Source organism: Symphalangus syndactylus, chromosome 4 (genome assembly GCF_028878055.3).
Source record: "Symphalangus syndactylus isolate Jambi chromosome 4, NHGRI_mSymSyn1-v2.1_pri, whole genome shotgun sequence".
In the NCBI taxonomy this organism is placed as follows: domain Eukaryota; kingdom Metazoa; phylum Chordata; class Mammalia; order Primates; family Hylobatidae; genus Symphalangus; species Symphalangus syndactylus.
The window spans coordinates 60,487,109-60,505,985 of record NC_072426.2 but is presented as its reverse complement, the minus strand read 5'-3'; the positions used below and the strand labels follow the sequence as shown (position 1 = coordinate 60,505,985).

Here is an 18,877-nt window from a genome sequence, read left to right as displayed (position 1 = left end):
GTATTAAATCAATCCTGTGGCAGTTAATAGGTTAGAAAGCAAACTCAGAATAATTGAAATTGCAATAGCAAGCAAAGAGAAGACGATGATTCAGGGTAAGCAGGGATTTGGCCTGGGAGATGCAGAAATGTCCCTTTTGGTTACTATTCACCTTACCTCACAAGAAATACATTCCACATAAAGGGAGAAAAGAAAAAATAAAAACAACTTTATAACCATATACATATGGACAAATTACTTTAAAGAGCATGTTTGGCAATGAAATAGGATGAATAAAATACTCAAAACTAAAATGCAGTATCAAGTACAAGATGTTGTAACTGGGTCTAATGTTATTCAGTGGATTTTGAAGTGATGGATAAAAAAATTGCTTTTTCATGCTAAGACATTCAGAAACAATATAAAATTCACATATTAGTCATGAGTTTTTAGTTTACATGATGATGAAAAGGAAACTGTGAGGTAAACAAAAAGCTTCTATATATGGGTACATACATTAATAAAGGCCCAACTTATGCCCAAGAATGTATTTAACACTTCAACAAAATGTACAATTTTAAATGTGAAGATTTTTTAAAGTTTGGGTTAGTTTGCCCTTAACAATTTATGCTATATAAATCACTCTACCTTTTCATGATTCACTAATTACTGGGCCACGTTGAAGTTTATTTGAATATCGTATATATGAATTAATATTTAATTAGATGGCATTGACTCACCCATACAAATGTCAACTATATTAATCAACTGTTTATGAAACAGGTAACTTGACAAAGGCAGCAACAAGGTATTATTACACTAAACGAATTGGACAAAATACATACAACTGGCCAACACAGTCCCTCAATTCGTAGCATTATTCATTGTACTACTGTTCTTATTTTTTAACAGCCTTTGAAAGGCCTCTTATGGTTTCCCATTATTTGTAACAAAATGCAAAGGTGGGGAGAAAGGTGACCACTTAATGCAGTTGTAAATAATAACTAGATATTGGTTGAAGAGCATTTAATAATGATATGATGGATTATTACCTGATAACACTATAACACCCAGGCTAAGTATGTAGCAGAAAATAAAGAATTGAAAAAATAGCTGGATAGTTTGATGCTGCAGATCACTGTTATGTAAACCGTATCCAAACTGTAAACCATATCTAAACTGTAAACCGTATCAAACTGTAAACCGTATCAAACTGTAAACCGTATCTAAACTGGTAGTATTTTTGACTGACAAGTGTTCCAAGTCTAAAGGGCCAAAGGTTACCAAGTGCAGCTTAATTGCTGCTCCAGTCCTTCCCCCCTACATAAGACTGCTTAGCATTGAACAAGATTTGACTTTTGGGAACCTGGTCCTTTGAGATAATCTATCAAAGAAGGAGGTTGCAAAACTCAAGTAATTTCTTGGAGTAATATATACTTTATCTCCACTTTTAGAGAGTGACACTTACAGTAAAGAAATGGTTTGGCTTCTTTAAGCCTATTATTTAACAAACTTACTTATTTTTACCATGGAATCATTTTGAGGAACATTTATTATGCTCTGATAGTACTGAGTGCAAGGTGCTCTGTAAATTCTTGAGTTAGATACCTTTGACAGTTGTAATCACTTTTATAGTACACCAAGAAAATACTATACTTTTGAATGAACTTAGGTCTAAGAGAACTGGGTTCCTCAATAATGGTCTTTTTTTTTTTTTTGAGATGGAGTCTCGCTCTGTCGCCAGGCTGGTGTGCAGTGGCGCGATCTCTGCTCACTACAACCTCCACCTCCCTGGTTCAAGTGATTCTCCTGCCTCAGCCTCCCAAGTAGCTGGGACTACAGGCACGCGCCACCACACCCAGCTAATTTTTGTATTTTTAGTAGAGACGGGGTTTCACCATGTTGGCCAGGATGGTCTCGATCTCTTGACCTTGTGATCCACCTGCCTCGGCCTCCCAAAGTGCTGGGATTACAGGCGTGAGCCACCGTGCCCGGCCAATAATGGTCTTATTTTAAAAATCTTGCATACTAGGATTCCCTATGAAAATGAGACCAAAAACAACTTATTCAAAGTTATTACTTTATGAAATATCAGTAATAAATTCTAGGTTTGAAACGCTGAGATTGTAAATGACAGAGTATTTATTTCCACAACTCATGCACACCCCAGCATTTGACAGATGAGGCTAGTCCTGCACCAGCACTGACTGGTGGCCAGAGCTGCCAGAAGCACTCTTGTGAGGGGCGCAGTCACGGAGGCTCGGCAGCAGACAGCACCCAGGTAGACTGCTAATGGCAGCCACAGGTGTAGAAGGAATCTGTGCCACACATTTGCCACCCCTGAACAATGAGGCTTTTCTAATTATTAGATTTTTAAAATTCCAGAGACAAAAAAGCAGAGACTACTTAAAAAGAAGACCAAGGGATAAGAAGCAGAGTTCTCAATGCATGTACCTGAGAAATTCCTTGTAGCAAGCATAGTTGTTAAGATGGCACCCTGTGAAAAAAATTAGAACACAAAAGTCAGTGTTGCCTATGCAAATCCTGGACCTAACAAATATAGAGTCTTTGATAACAAATCTTTTCCCGGCCCTACTTTCAGTTAGGGGATTTTTGATTGTTTGTTTTTGTTTTTTGGTTTCCTGAGAGTCAAAGGCCTTTGTCTCTCATGATGCTGGGACGGCCCTCATGTGCGGGCCAGATTCTGATTATCAAATTGCACAGCTGTTTTCCACTGAAGGAAGGATCCACAGCATGTGTTGCCAGGATGATTCTAGCTTTTCACCATAGTTTTGATTCTGGTGTATATTCCATTTCCCAAGACCCCAAAAAAGAATAATGAGAGTACTGAGGTCTACATAATTGAAAGCCTCTGCTAGAAGTTATTTTCCTCACACAGTATTTCACTTCTTAGTCTGTCAAATCTACCTCCCCACAAAAATGTAAAATTTCTTACCTTTAGTTTTCTTCTAGCATTAAATTTCTTCAAGCAGTCTACAGTCTCCTGTCTGTGCATCATGGAAGCAACAGTAGAACGTTGCTAGAAGAAGAGGATAAAAAGTAACTTAATTGAGAATATTTAAAACACACTAAGTATAATAATGTCCCTGACTTCATCAAATATTTATTAATGGTGCTGCACCTGCATGATCAACTTCTAAGTATTCAATTGCCAAAGTTACCTAAAAATAAAATTTTGGTTTTGCCAAGACTACTTGTGACCAAGATGCAACACTGATGTATAGAAAGTATAGAAATGGGCCGAGGCGGTGGCTCATGCCTGTAATTCCAGCACTTTGGGAGGCTGAGGCGGGCGGATCACGAGGTCAGGAGTTCGAGACCAGCCTGGCCAACATGGCGAAACTCTATCTCTACTAAAAATACAAAAATTAGCTGGGCGTGGTGGTGGGCACCTGTAATCCCAGCTACTCGGGAGGCTGAGACAGGAGAATTGCTTGAACCTGGGAGGCGGAGATTGCAGTGAGCCAAGATCGTGCCATAGCACTCCAGCCTGGGCGGTAAGAGCAAGACTCTGTCTCAAAACAAAACAGAACAAAAGCAGAAAGTATAGTAATGAATATTAATAATTTCTCAAATTATCTTTATTTTAATGTCTTCAATCACATTTCGATTGGGCTGCTTTTCATTTACTTAGTGACACATTTATCACCTTAGCATTTGACACATTCAGAAATTTACTTAAGTCTCCAGATCCCCCTCAAATTTCACACTATTTTTATTAATATTTCTAAAATATATTCAGACTACTATGGCCATTCTTCTATGCCACTAAAACTCTACTCTCACCTGCCAAAGTTCACACTTGTTTCTAAAGTTGCCTAATGATAAATAATTGAACTTTGTTCAATCTTTTCTTCTGGGACACATTTAATTTTGGTGTTATTTTCTTAACCTTGTTCATGAGTATTGTCAATAATTGATATGGAGAATATTCATTCCTTTTGTTACTGCAAGCAATATTTATTTAAGAATCTATGCAATTCAGACTTTGCTACTGAAAACTGCATTTTTTCACCATCATAAAATTCATTTTCTTAAACACCTCGAGTCAAAAATTCATTTATTCTGAGTTTCATCTTTTTTTGCAAAGCTATTTTAATTCCATAAACAATATATTAAAAGAGAGCTTATTTTTTATTTTAGCTCTTGAAGTTTTGTAGAAGTTTTACTTACACAGATCCATGGGTGCTTCAGTGCCTCTGAGGCTGTGATACGTTTGGCAGGGTTGATAGTAAGCATTTTATTGATGAGGTCTTTGGCTTCAGGAGTCACCGTGTCCCATTCTGGTGATGGAAACTTCAAAAATATAAATTTATAAAAAGTTTAACAAATAGACACACTCAATCAAACAGGGAAGAGTCAACTACATGAATCATTCCCTCAAGTAGTGAATTTCTTCATAAATTTACTTTTTATATAAGTTAAATTGTATCTAAAATAAATAAAATCATTTAGATCTATTCTCCCCCTCTATGTAGACAACTATATATATTAAAGAGTATCTGAGAAGGGACCAACATAGGTACTGAGCTGCATATCACATATGGTAAATACATTTTAATACTCCATGGCTACTTGGAGTGCTGTAGTGAGAAGAATCTGAGACTACAGGAACTTCAGCAAGGAGCTTCAAGAAGTTTAATCTGCCCAATTACAAATTTCACCAAAGTATATGAAAGTAATCAAATCTTATAACTTCCCATTACTAATACTTTATATATTAAGACTATATAAAAAAGCTACTTCTGGCCGGGCGCGGTGGCTCACACTTGTAATCCCAGCACTTTGGGAGGCCGAGGCGGGCGGATCACGAGGTCAGGAGATCGAGACCACGGTGAAACCCTGTCTCTACTAAAAAAAAAAAAAATAAAAAAAATTAGCTGGGCGTGGTGGCGGGCACCTGTAGTCCCAGCTACTCAGAGAGGCTGAGGCAGGAGAATGGCGTGAACCCGGGAGGCAGAGTTTGCAGTGAGCCGAGATCACGCCACTGCACTCCAGACTGGGTGACAGAGCAAGACTCCGTCTCAAAAAAAAAAAAAAGCTACTTCTTTCTTTACGTTATTTTTTGTACTGATAATTACTTAACTTACTTTTATATGATTAGCATATTTAGAAGAAATACTGTCCTTCAACGACAAAGGGAAATTTATACCACATTAGTTGCAAAATGATAGAATATCGGGTTATTTTCCCAATTCATGAATTTTTATGGACAATCTTGAAAAACAAAGCCATTGTCACTGTGTCATGGAATTAAATTAGTCTATTTTTAGTAGTTTTAAAATGGGGAACTTGTGACTCACTGGCAAAAGAAAGCATGAGAAAAATGATATTGACTCTAATACCTGTAACTTTTGCCAGCTTAACAATTGTCATTTTTTAATTCCTGAAGCTTATCTTTGGCAGTTGTAAAAGCTTGCTAACTATTAGGAGCTACTAAAGAAACACACGAGGCTGTTTCTTAATGTTGTACAGGTCTTCTGATAGCAAATGAGGGGTAGGTTCAGCATGAAGAAAGGTGAACATTTTCCTCAGTTCTCTAATTTTCATGAAAGCATTCCTCTATGTATACCAAGGAGTGCATTTTCAGGGCTATGTCTGCACAGAGAGGGGCTGGTTCTAGTCTGTAAAGATGGTGAATGTGCTAGCTGTTGCCATGTAAATAATAATTTGTTCCAATTACTAGTCTAGGAATAATGCAATGATTCGAAATTCAAAGAATATACATTTTAAATTCTTGCTAACTGACACACACACATCCATCTAAATAGAAAATTTTATCAGAAATGCACTGAAGAGTTCATGAGACATGACAGAATATAATACAGACATTTTATATTTTCTCCTCTCACTTTCACATTGAGCTTTCAATTTGTGCACAAAAGGTGAACTTAAAATTGCTACTACGTAGTTACTCTACTTAATAACACATGGAAAGCATGCCCAGACCCTGCACATGGATTTCCATAGGGCTGTATGAGGGGAAACCAGAGAAAGTGGTAAATCATATTTACAAGAATATGTATCAAAGGAGAGCAAATTATATCATAAACACAAAGTTAAGCCATAAAGAGAAAGTAGATAAAGCCTTCCTCTTCAGATTCTGAACTTAATTTATGAATGTATATATATATATCTACTTTCAAATATTTTAATTATAAATTAAATATATTAGAATTATGATTTTCAAATTTTTCAATTGTGAAACTCACTCTTCAAATGAAAGCTTGCATAGTATCCCAAACAGTACAAAAACAAAAAACAAGACCCAGAGACTGGTATAGTGGGATAATGTTCTATTTGATATGTGATCACAGCAAAGTATTGTTGGTATATAACGCAAAATTATGTGATAGATATTTGAGAATATAATTCAACTAAATAGGCAATAATCATTTCTATAGCAGAAATATTTTAATTTTTATGTTTTTAAAATGCACTAAGATCCAAATATTTTGACAAAGTTCTTCCTCAGAGACTTCACATGGCTTTTCTTTCAATCTTAGGAGACAGTGAGTTAAAAGGAAACATAAACTGAATACATATGCTGCATTTCTTTCTCCCTTTGCTTAAGAGAGAGGGAAATAATATGAGAAAGTGGTAAAATTATGGTTAAAAGAAAAATGAAAAGATCTGGCTCTTGGTCAACAAGGAAAAGACAAACCTTCATCTAAAGTGATATAAATAGTTATTACATACATCATAAGCTCCAGCCTTGATCTGCTGATAAAGTCTGTGTTGGTCTTCATCCCAGAAGGGTGGATACCCAACAAGTAGAATATAGAGAATGACACCTGGAGGAGAATATAATGTTAACACAATTTAAGTCATATAGACAACAATAAATTAAATGTGGCTGATCCACAATGATATTAAGCCATAGTTGTTAAAACAGAGAAAACTAGATTGTAGGAAAACTTCAGAGAGACGTGTTATGATCGAGTCTAGAGCAGTCTCTGGAGGGTGAATGCTTCTCCTCCTATGCTCCAGAACTCTGACAATGTGTCAGTCAATGCATGCATCAAAGAATTCTAAAGAGGTATGGCAGGGCAACATTCATTTAGGGCAACATTCTTTGGCCTCCCTGAACTCTTGTCTTTATAGGGTCTTCCTGCATTCTTATCTATATAGAGACTATGATTTTAGTCACTGTGAGGTTGAAGTTTAAAAACTAAGCATGTTTTTTATTTCCTCATACTTGTTTTGATGGTAATTGGGACATTTTGTTGAGTAATGGTATCCTGGTTATAAATTCACATTCTAAATAACCAGAGTCCCTGCAAATGTGGGTACCCCATAGAGATAAAACCCTTTTCTTTTCAGTAATCTTAGTCTTCAAAAACTTCAAACCTTCTCAAACAACTAAACCAAGACTACAGAAGAATATATATTATGGGAGAGGGAAAAGGAAGAGAAGGGAGAAGTCCCACAGAAAATTCAAAGTAATAATAACAATAAACACATGGCTGTAATAAAATTTGCTAAAATTTTTCACAAACATAATTATTTATAAATTAATCACCATCTAATTTAACTTTTAAAATTAAATAAAATTCTGTATTCACAGTTTTTAAATTTCCCTGAAATCATATCTGCAGTCTAAATGTCTGAGATTGTTTTGATACAATGGTCTTCTCTGTCATCAAATATCTCTCCTGCCACTTTTCGCATATTTTATTGCCTTGCTTAAGGCCTTTGGTTTCTTTCCTAGCTCATTATTCTGGAGGAAGGCAGTCATTCCTCTGACCTCTCCTGTTTGCTTTTTTCTTGCTATGTTTCCTTAAGCCTGGGAAACCTGAGAAAGAAGAGTAAGACAGGTGACACTTTGCCAGGTGTACTCTGAGACTTATTTTTTCCCTTATCCAAGGTGGTCTCTTTGGTCTCTGTACCCAGGAGATCTATCCCTGTTCCTGTCCACCAGTCTGGACATCTTTATACAATAGACACTGTTGCAGCTGAAATGGTTTTTAAGCAATGGTTTAATCATCTTAGAATTTTATAGCCTGCTTCAGGAAGATACAGTTCATAAGCAGATTTTTCAAGTCATGTGAATCAATACAAGGATAAAAAATTTTAAACAACATTCTTAAGGAAAAAAAAAAGACCATGAAGAAAACCACAGTATATTGGTACCTCACCTTCATGACATAAAAATAATTTTTCCATGCATCTAATGAAAATGATGATAGTAATGATGATGATGAGTGTTTGTGTTCTCAGGAGGCAAGTAGAAAAAAAGCTGTACCTGAGTAGTTTTAGCCCTCTGCTACATAAGGTTCCAGGAGGTTAACAAGAAAATTTGCTTTGTAATAGTGATAGTTTCCATTGAATATGAACATTTTCCTAATACACATCTGGAATTAGGCTGTTATAAAATTATAAAACAGTGGCTCAACTGAGACATTTAACATTCTCAACATAGGCTGTCTGTCCTTATGAATTATGTCTGCAGTTGACAGTTGATGCGGTGCTTCTCGGGGAAGAGGAAGCTCACAGAGGGCTCATTCCATGAGAAAAGCAGCCAATATGTAATAGATGCCCACAATTTAGTTGTTTGAGGGAAGAGTGTTTACAAAAACATGTACTTTAAATAAGATAATAGCATAAATGTGAAGATGAAAAAAAAACACTTTTAGGCCCAAAGACTTAAAAAAAAAAAAATTACAGGTGCTATTGACTAGCCTGATGTGAAATTGTCAATGCCTATTTAAATAAACACTGTTTTGTAAGTTTACTTCAACTTGATTATTAAACAAGCATCTAAAACCTTTCTGAGTTATGCTATTTTGTAGTTCTGTTTTCTGAACATATAGAACAAGTATGAGACTCATGGCATAAGAATAATGTAATATTAATAAATTTTATTGTAGATAACATTTATTCAGAGTTATGTGTGCTTTAATGCATTATCTCATTTAATCCTTGTATAATGCTATGAGGTAGATATTGTTATTATCTGCATTATATTATAGATGAAGAAACAGGCTGAGAGGTTAAGTAACTGTTTCAACCACAAGCAGGACAGACATAATGATGCTCTAAATATTCCCTGCAGCCACTTTTTCTTTATCTATGAACTTTAGTAGGAATGGTAATATAAAATTTACAACTTTGTGTTGTCTAACTGAGAGAGCTTGACATACTAGCAAAGATGTCCATTTGGTCCTATCTTAAATGTTCCTTGCAGCTACTTTTTCCTTTAGCTAGGTCCTCTAAACAAACGCCTATTTTAAAAGTGTTTGTTGTTCTAGGCTGGGCGTGGTGGCTCACACCTGTAATCCAAGCACTTTGGGAGGCCAAAACGGGCAAATCACCTGAGGTCAGGCGATCAAGACCAGCCTGGCCAACATGGTGAAACTCTGTCTCTCCTAAAAATACAAAAAAATTAACCGGGCATGGTGGCACATGCTTTTAGTCTCAGCTACTCGGCAGGCTGAGGCAGGAGAATCGCTTCAACTGAGGAGGTGGAGGTTGCAGTAAGCCAAGGTCGTGCCACTGAATTCTACCAGCCTGGGTGACAGAGTCTTGTGACTATCTAAAAAAATAAAAATAAAATGAAATAAAACAAAATAAAATATAATAAAAGTGTTTGTTGTTCTAATTGAGAGTTCTTGCCTCATGAGTAAGCCCAACTTACCCTTTTTTTAATAAACCTAAATTTTACCTTTTTTTCTATGTCAGAGAAAACAGAAAGGAAAAAAATTTCTAGCTCTTTTTCTTTGCCAATATACCTAAAGTACTAAAATCATTACAAGTCAATGAAGAAGTCTTTTTTTTTTTTTTTTTTTTGCAAGAACACTTGAGGGGTGATGATGTGACCTCAAAATATTGGGTGTCTCTCATGACACTAGCAGCCTTTGATGATTACTGACTACATAATTTTACTGGGGTTGCAAAATAATGATGGCTAGGCATGGTGGCTCACACCTGTAATCCCAGCACTTTGGGAGGCTGATGTAGGAGGATCACTTGAGCCCAGGAGTTCAAGACTAGCCTAGCCAACATAGCAAGACCCTGTCTCTTCCAAAAACAGAAAAACTTAGCCAGGTGTGGTGGCATGCACAGCCAGTCCCAGCTATGTGGGAGGCCGAGGTGGGACGATCACTTGAGCCCAGGAGTTCGAGGCTGCAGTGAACCATGATCACATCACTGCATTCCAGCCTGGGCAACAGAGTGAGACTCACAAACAAACAAAATGATGATACTCTAATTATATCATGCTTTCTTTAGACTAAGAAACTCTTGCTCCTTATCCACTTGGTTGGCCTAAGATACAGTTCATATAGGAAAGACAGGATATTATTTATTTATTTTCCTCTTTACTAGCCAGTTTTTAAAATAACGCATTGGCTCCCTAACATCCCCCGAAGGTTAGGACTTCTGTTGAATTTTGATTATCATTATCAATTCCTGGATTTAAACTTACTTGATGTATTTCAATCTATTATGGTATTTTTCTTATTGGTTCTCAATTGCCCCATCTTTGGCTAGTGCCAGCCTCCTCAAGGTGGCTCCTGCATCTGTTAATATAAACTCTGTGGTCCTTAATAGTTTTTCTTTGTGGTATGACAAGATGCTCCTGGATCATCTTGCTTTTTTTCTGTTCTAAACTTGAAATCAGCTGCTACTACAGAAAGTTCCAGTTCCTTTTAATGGTAAATAGTATCTAGAGACCAAGATTGAGCACTTACACGTGCTGTCTTGGAGCTACAGGTTTCTTTGAAAAAATAAATCAAGATATAAGGAGAGAGGAGAGAGAATGGAGCAAAACTTACAAATTAAGAATGACTAAGAGATCTAAGAGACCAAATAAGATTATGACAGGAGAGGATAAATAGGAAAATGACTAGATATTTTGATGCTACTAAGCAATAATTATTAAAGTTTTAAAACTAATATTACTGTCATATTTAGAGTCCTTTTAGAGACATACTTTAAAATATTTATAGATGTATTGATACAATGTTTGAATTTGGTTAAGATAATATTGGAGTGGGAAGTGAAAGGGAGGAAATAGATGAAATAAGATTAGCCATCAGTTTATTATAGTATTCTCTCCATTTTATGTTTCACATTTTCCATGACAAACAGTTAAAACTATTTTTGATAGAGTTGGTTCCATATACAGATAGATATTAAAACTAGTTTTCCTTATCTTATGTATATATTTGTGCTTGGGAGATGCTAGAGATGTCCGGTTAATAAGACTTTTGAGAAGCGCTGATTACGATTAGGTAGAAAGACTACATCATCAAGAACATTCAAAATTGATTTTAATAAAAGTTAATGTTAAAAAAGTTGTTAAACCTATAATCTTGTTAATAATTAAACATTCTAAATGCTATTCTTACAAAAGGAGAGATGAAGAAGGAATGTTGGAGAACTCTGAGAAGATAGTGGGAAGTTAATGGAAGAATCTAAGACAGTTGCTGAATATTCTAAGTAAATAAAGGGGTACTTTATAAACTTACAAGCAAAATGCATGTGGAACTTGGAAATACACAATTCATTACATGATTGATAAGTATGGCTCTCTCTTACCTTGCTGTAATATGATTAATGGAAAATCATCATACATTTCAAGTAGAGAAAGTGCTCAACTAACACTCTGTGACCTAAATGGCCAACGAAGGGTAGAACAAAGAGCTAGAAGATCAATGCCAGCAAGATAGGAAGGCATGTTTCAGAGGATGGAAACTATCTATGCCATGTAGTAGGAGTGGCAAACTGACAGGCCTTCTAGCAGCAGGCAGGGATGAAGGCCTGCACCTGTACTGTGTATGGGGTGGGGTAGTCACCAAGAGGGCTGCTGTGTTTATGTGTCTGACAGGTACAACTACTATATAAGAGCAAAAGCATTGCATCACTTGTTCTTTTGATTATTTTAAAGAAGCAAGAAACTGACAGTTTTTAGAAATTACTTGCTAATAAATTATAAAGATAAATAATTAATGTCAACGCTCATAAGAATAAAATGTCCATATGTCTGACTAAGACAGCAGACCGCCTGCAATGGACAGAATGTTTGTACGGCTCTCAAAATTCATATGTTGACATCCAAATCCCAATGTGATGGTATTTGGTGTGGTGGGGCCTTTGGGAGATAATTAGTTCATGAGGATAGGTCCCTCATGAACAGGAACAGCACCCTTTTAAGAAGATGGCAGACAGCTAGCTAGCTCTCTTAACTACCATGTGAGGATACAACAAAAAGTTGGCAGTCTGTAACCCTGAAGAGCGCCCTCACCAAAACCTGACCTGACTATGGTGGCTCCCTGATCACAGACTTCCAGCTTCCAGAACTATGAGAAAGAAATTTCATTGTTTATAAGCCACCCAGTCTATGTGACTTTGTTATAGCAGCCTGAACTAAGACTTCACCTGTTTGCAACCTCTGACATATCCTGGAATAATCTTAGAAACTGCTCTCCTAAAGGAATCTGAAATTAGCTATAGTAGTAGTGCTTAGTTTTGGTGTTGCATCAGCATCACCTGGCGAGCTTGTTAAAATGCAAATTCCTGAGCCTCACCTCAGTGAATCTTTTTTTTAAAAATTATGCTAAAAATACCTAACATTAAATTTAAACACGACATTAAATTGTACATAAAAAAGGTCCCGCACAGTGACTTTAAATTATACATAAAAAAAGGTTCCACACACTTGCAATCCCAGCACTTTGGGAGGCCAAAGTGGGCAGACTGCTTGAGCTCAGGAGTTTGAGACAAGCCTGAGCAACATGGCAAAATCCTGTCTCTACAAAAAGTAAAAAATTAGCAGGGTGTGGTGGTGTGCCCCTGTAGTCCCCGCTACAGGGGAGGCTAAGGCAGGAGGATAACTTGTGCCTGGGAGGTGGAGGTTGCAGTGAGCTAAGATGGTGCCACTGCACTCCAGCTTGGGCAACAGAGCCAGACCCTGTCTCTAAATAAATAAATAGTACATAAAATAGATCTTTTTTTTGTTTGTTTTGTTTTGTTTTTTAAAGACAGGGTCTCATTCTTTTTCACCCAGGCTGAAGTGCAGTGGTATGATCATGGCTCACTGCAGCCTCAACTTCCCTGTCTCAAGTGATCTTCCTGGGCTCAGCCTCTCGAGCAGAGTAGCTAGGACTACAGATGTGCGCTACCACGCCCAGCTGATTTTTTCTGTTTTTGTAGAGGTAGGGTCAGACTATATGTTACCTAAGCTGGTCTCAAACTCCTGAGCTCAAGTGATTCTCCCACCTTGGCCTCCCCAAGTGTTGGGCTTACAGGCATCAGCCACCATGCCCAGCCAGATGTACAATTTTTTTTTTTTTTTTGAGACGGAGTCTCGCTTTCTCACCCAGGCTGGAGTGCAGTGGTGCGATCTCGGCTCACTGCAAGCTCCGCCTCCCGGGTTCACGCCATTCTCCTGCCTCAGCCTCTCCGAGTAGCTGGGACTACAGGCGCCCGCCACCACGCCTGGCTAATTTTTTGTATTTTTAGTAGAGACGGGGTTTCACCGTGGTCTCGATCTCCTGACCTCGTGATCCACCTGCCTCGGCCTCCCAAAGTGCTGGGATTACAAGTGTGAGCCACTGCGCCCGGCCCAGATGTACAATTTTTAAGTGAACAGTTTTGTAGTACTAAGTACATTTACACTGTCATGAAACAGATCTCCAGTTTGTTTTCATTTTTTAACACTGAAACTCTATATACATGAAACACTAATTTTCTCTTTCTCTCTAGTTCTTGGTAATCACCTTTCTATTTTCTGTTTCTATGAAAGTGACTGTTTTAATACTTCACATGAGTAGAATCATATAATATTTGTGCTTTTGTAACTGGCTTATTTTGCTTAGCATAATGTCCTTGGGGTTCATCCATGTTGTAGCATGTGACAGAATTTCCTTCTTTTTTAAGGTTGTATAATATACAATTACATGTATAAACCACATTTTGTTTAAGCTATTTATCTGTCAATGGACATTTGGGTTGCTTCTACCTCTTGGTTGTTGTGAATAGCATTACCATGATCATAGGTGTACAAATATTTCTTCAAGGTGCTGCTTTCAATTATTTTGGATATATAACCAGAAGTGGGATTGCTGGATCCTGTGACCCCAGAGAATCTGATTCAATGGTCCTGAGGTAGATCTCAGGAGGCTGCACTTTAGGTCATTCTGAATGAACCATGTGGTTTGTGGTTCACAGTTTGAAAAACACCAAGTCAGGGAAACCAGACATAGTAAATGTAGAGAAATTTAAGACAGTGTGTAAGTTCAGAGTAAGAGAATATTGGTAAAGACTATGATTGGGAGTAAGGCTCCATGAACTGAAGACTGTTGGAGATGCGGGTAATAATGGATGAAGGCAGAAGGCCTCTAATTTGGAGGCCTATCTGTGATTGGCCAAGTGTAAGGTAATCTCAGAACTGGTAATAGCAACAGAATATCTAGTAGGCTTGTGATTTCAAAATGATTAAAGTACCTGATAATGACTTACCCCAGCTGAAATACGAAAAGGTTAAACCCCAAAAAACACATCATTGCTGAACCTAAATTCACCACACAAGAAAAGAAGAAACATATTCCACAAAATTCCCAAGGTTTGTCCAAAGTCAAGGTACATTTGTGACAGCCACTAATTTATTATCACTCATAACTGTTGAGAGTGATACCTAAGTAAGGTAGAAAAGTAGCAAGACAACACATATGTACATAGGGTGTGGGAGAGACCTATGTTATCGGCTTGCATTTATTTATTTATTTTTAGGCCAAATTGTAGAAGAAGCTCTGTTAGAAATTTGTGATCCAGTGATATCTACAAACATTTCCTCATCCCATTAGGAAATTATGGAAGCAGTTATACATACAATTAAGTCATAAAAATCAATTTACTGCTGTTAATGGCAGAACACAAGGCTATGGTCTTGCTTCATTAATGTTTATTATTTGCTTTCCAGTAATGGACTAGTTGCTTCCAAAGAGACAGTACAGGTCAGACCATACTCTGTGTGAGATCACAAAAGCAAGGTAATGTTGGAATTCGATATTTCCTGTGTGCAGATAATTGCATGATTCTAATAAAAATAATGTACAGGCTTGTTTTAGTCATTATACCAATGCCCTGCTTCACTCTGCTCTGCTGTAATGACGGTTCAGAGCTTAATTCATATAGAAGGCTAGCTGCCTTTCTGCTAAATGGCTTGTTTTGCATTTCTTTTGTTTTCTGAGTAGTGTCATTTTTTACCACTCAACCCAGTGTCTACTCTTGAAAATAAGTCACTACTTAATTGGCAAGAGACAGTGCTAATGAATGGCTGAAAAAGAGTTTCCCTCAGGACAAGCCACAACCTAAAAGCAACCAAATAGTGTGTCCATCGCTGTGGTGGTGATTACAATGGTGATGAGTAAGGGTACATCATCTTACAAATAAAGTGAATTAATGTCACTTTCATGTCACATGAGTAAGGTGATATATAATAAAATGGTAAAACAATTCCAAATCCCACAACAATGACCAAGACATGTAACAAAAGAATATATTATAATGTTCTAGTGGGAGTCATTTCCCCTAAACATGTGATATTAGAACACTTAAGACATTTTCATAGCTGTGTGATCTCAAGTGCATTTCTAGACAAAGGGTCCACACAGTCTCTAAAGAAATAGAAATTGGTGGCACATACATGCTCCAACTGGGGCATGACTCATCACAAAAGAATTTGGCTGTTTGCATAATATTATGTGAAGAAAGGATACAATATAGCAAGGTGAAAGGTGGCAAAATTGGGGTTAAAAATCTCTGAGATGCCCTATGGCTATGAGTTTCTAAAGAGTCATTCTTGATATCTGTGTGTGTGTGTGCGCGCATGTATGCACATGTGTACGTAGTATCTAATATTTGCTTAACACCTAAAAATATGTTATATAGTTTAGAAAACAAAGATGGAAACTACTCTCTACCTATCCTTTTTCCCTCTTCCAGACAAGAAAGTTAGAGCTTCTACCTTATAAGTTCTCTCACATTTCACAGATATGAAAACTCACTATTATAAGATATTCCATTATTTTAAAAGATTAGATATATGAACTGTATTACAGAAATGTACTCAGACAATCCACGTAAAACCAAATATTCCAAAGTAATATTAAAATTGAACATAGTGTGTTTTGTGAGTCTAAGACAGTGAATCCAAACTCTGAAAATACATCATAGGTTATTAAAAATGCAGTTGCCTGTGTTTACCACAGATCCACTAAAGCAGAGGCCCATGCAGGACCTGGGCATTTTGATATAAAGGCATATGTTGTCTTATTGTGCTTTTTGTTTTTTTTTTAACTGTACTTTGCAAATATTGCATTTTTTACACACTGAAGGTTTATGGTAACCCTGCATTGAGAAAGTCTGTGGTGCCATTTTCTTAACAACTTGGGTTCACTTCGTGTCTCTGTGTCACATTTTGGTGAGTACTGCAATATTTCATGAAAGGAAGAGTTAACTGATGTGGCAAACTTCATTGTTGTCTTCTTTTCAGAAATTATCACAGCTTCCCCAGCCTTTAGCAACAACGATCCTGATAAGTCAACAGCCATCAACACTGAGGCAAGACCCTTCACCAGCAAAAATATTGCAACTTGCTGAAGGCTCAGATGATGATGGTGATATTTTAGCAACGTAGTTTTTTTTTTCTTTTTTCTTTTTGTAGAGATGGGTCATCCTATGTTGCCCAGGCTGGTCTCAAACTCTTGGACTCAAGATCCTCCTGTGTTGGCCTCCCATAATGCAAAGATTACAGGCGTGAGTCACTGGGCCTGGCTATTTTAAGTATTTTTTAGGTAAGGTATGTGCATTTAGACATAATGCTATCGTAATGCTTAAGAGACTATAGTACAGTGTAAACATAACTTCTATATGTACTGGGAAACCAAACAATTTGTGTGACTCACTTTCTTTTGATATTTGTTCTATTGTGAGACCAGAAATTAAACCCATAATATCTCTGAGGTTTGCCTGTATATGCTTCATCATTGATTCTTCTGCACAGCCAGAGAACAATCCCTAGCATAAACTATTAGCTTTATGGGTTTCTTTTTAGTGGATCTGATATTCTTCAACATCAATAAAACTTATACATTACAAAAAATGTTTTAAATTTTCAAAAAATTCTTAATTTTTTTGGATTGACAAATTATGATTGAATACATTTATGGGGTATAATATGATGTTTTGATATTTACAGATATACAATGTGGCATAATTAAATAGAGCTAACTCACCTGTCACCTCACTTGTCTATCATTTTTTATGGTGACACATTTGAAACATGAAAAAATGTTTTCGATATAAGAACAAATGAGTAATTTATTTAAATTCTTTGGCAGAGTAAAATATGATTCAGAAGCTGTGAAATCTGTCCATAATAACACCTTTTACAAAATAAAACAAAGGAAAATTATTTAAAAGTAAAGAAAGAAAGCAGAGAGAGGGAGGGAGAGAATTTGGTATTCAGGTCATCAGATGAGGGCATTCTACCGATAATCATGCCGATAATGCTGAGTTATATAATACACTTTGTTTTTAAGTCTACTATGATGCATATATCAGTTATCTAGAAACTTCATTTATAAATAAAGACTTTGTATAATAATAGCAATGATAACGATCACTTACTGTATTTAAAAAATCCTCTCTGCAGTCCCATGAAGCAAGAACTTTGATGATCTCCATTTCTAGGAGGGAACTGAGACACAGGGACTAAAGAATTTGTGCCATGTCATACAGCAAGTGAACTGAGAAGCTAAGTGTGTTCTCTTAACCACTACACATACTGCCTCCTACCTATGAAGTAAACAGGAGGGATGAAGAAAAAAAAGTAGAAAATGGGAAGGAAACTAGGAAAACAAGGAGAGATAAACACAAAGGCAGAAGAGGCTGGAAAAGGCCTTCGATGAAGTAGGCAAAGAAAGAGTATGAAATGTCCCTTATGCTGAGTCCTGCTTCCCTTGGTTACTGATTATTGTATGCCACACTATCCCTCTAGTGTTCAAGGTCCAAATGCAGCGTTTTAGCTACAACCCCCTATCTTTACAAAAATAGCTTGATAAAGTATGTTTTAAAAATACTTAAAAAAATATGATTGTATCCTTCACAAAACCTGTCTGTGTCTGCCTGAGTCTCAGGCCACTCTGTTGCTTTTTAAATTCATCAGCAGAAACAGATCTATGTATGCTGGGAGCTGATTTATTGCAAGGAAAATATCTGAGATATCTTCCATTAACATTTAGATTTGAACAAAGATATTTTGTGACAATGCTCTAATTCAAGGCATTTTGGAGCTCATGCCTTAGAGTTCATGCTTAGAAGATACTCTCAGGTAGATAGCAGGAAGACAGAGCTTGGGGCATTCCTAAGACCTTACCCATTAATTAAGTAGCAATTGTCAATTGTCTTCCTTTAAAGTGCACTGCATTTGACCCTCCTACAATTCAATGAGGGTAACATATTCCTATTTTACAGGTAAAGAAACTAACTCAGATATATTAAAGAGACTGGGTTAGTAGGTAAAAAGTAAAGACTGAACCCCAGGGGTTGAGACTATAAATATAGTGCCCTATTTTACCACTGCCTTCCCAGGCATGGAGGTAACTCTGAAAGCCCAAGATTCAATCAGTTTAAGATCAAACATCAAGTTGTTACCAAAGAGGTAAAGCTGACAAGAAATATAGTGAGGAATAGCCTATCACTATAAAGTAGTGATGATGCATTTATTAACTTTTTAAACTAAAACAAGTCTAAAAAATTATTTTCAGAATCAAGTAAAGTTTTTTAAATCAACTTTTTCCAAGCTTGCTGACAAACACCAAAGGCACTGAAATCTGTCTGCAGCACACTAAAGCCAAACTATGATAGTTAG

The 18,877-nt window shown here is 36.7% G+C and overlaps 1 protein-coding gene across 40 annotated transcripts in view; it reads right to left on the bottom strand.

The window, feature by feature from the left end:
- Window positions 1-18,877, bottom strand: part of CAMK2D (calcium/calmodulin dependent protein kinase II delta) — a 319,411-nt gene that overhangs the window by 62,854 nt on the left and 237,680 nt on the right. For all 40 annotated transcript variants that reach the window (XM_055274745.2, XM_055274780.2, XM_055274766.2 and 37 more), the window contains exons 9-12: window positions 6,700-6,794; window positions 4,174-4,296; window positions 2,936-3,019; window positions 2,434-2,476 (exon numbers count right to left, since the gene is read on the bottom strand). In XM_055274745.2, the coding sequence (XP_055130720.1) occupies window positions 2,434-2,476; window positions 2,936-3,019; window positions 4,174-4,296; window positions 6,700-6,794 (345 nt within the window). The remainder of the gene's footprint in view (window positions 1-2,433; window positions 2,477-2,935; window positions 3,020-4,173; window positions 4,297-6,699; window positions 6,795-18,877) is intronic.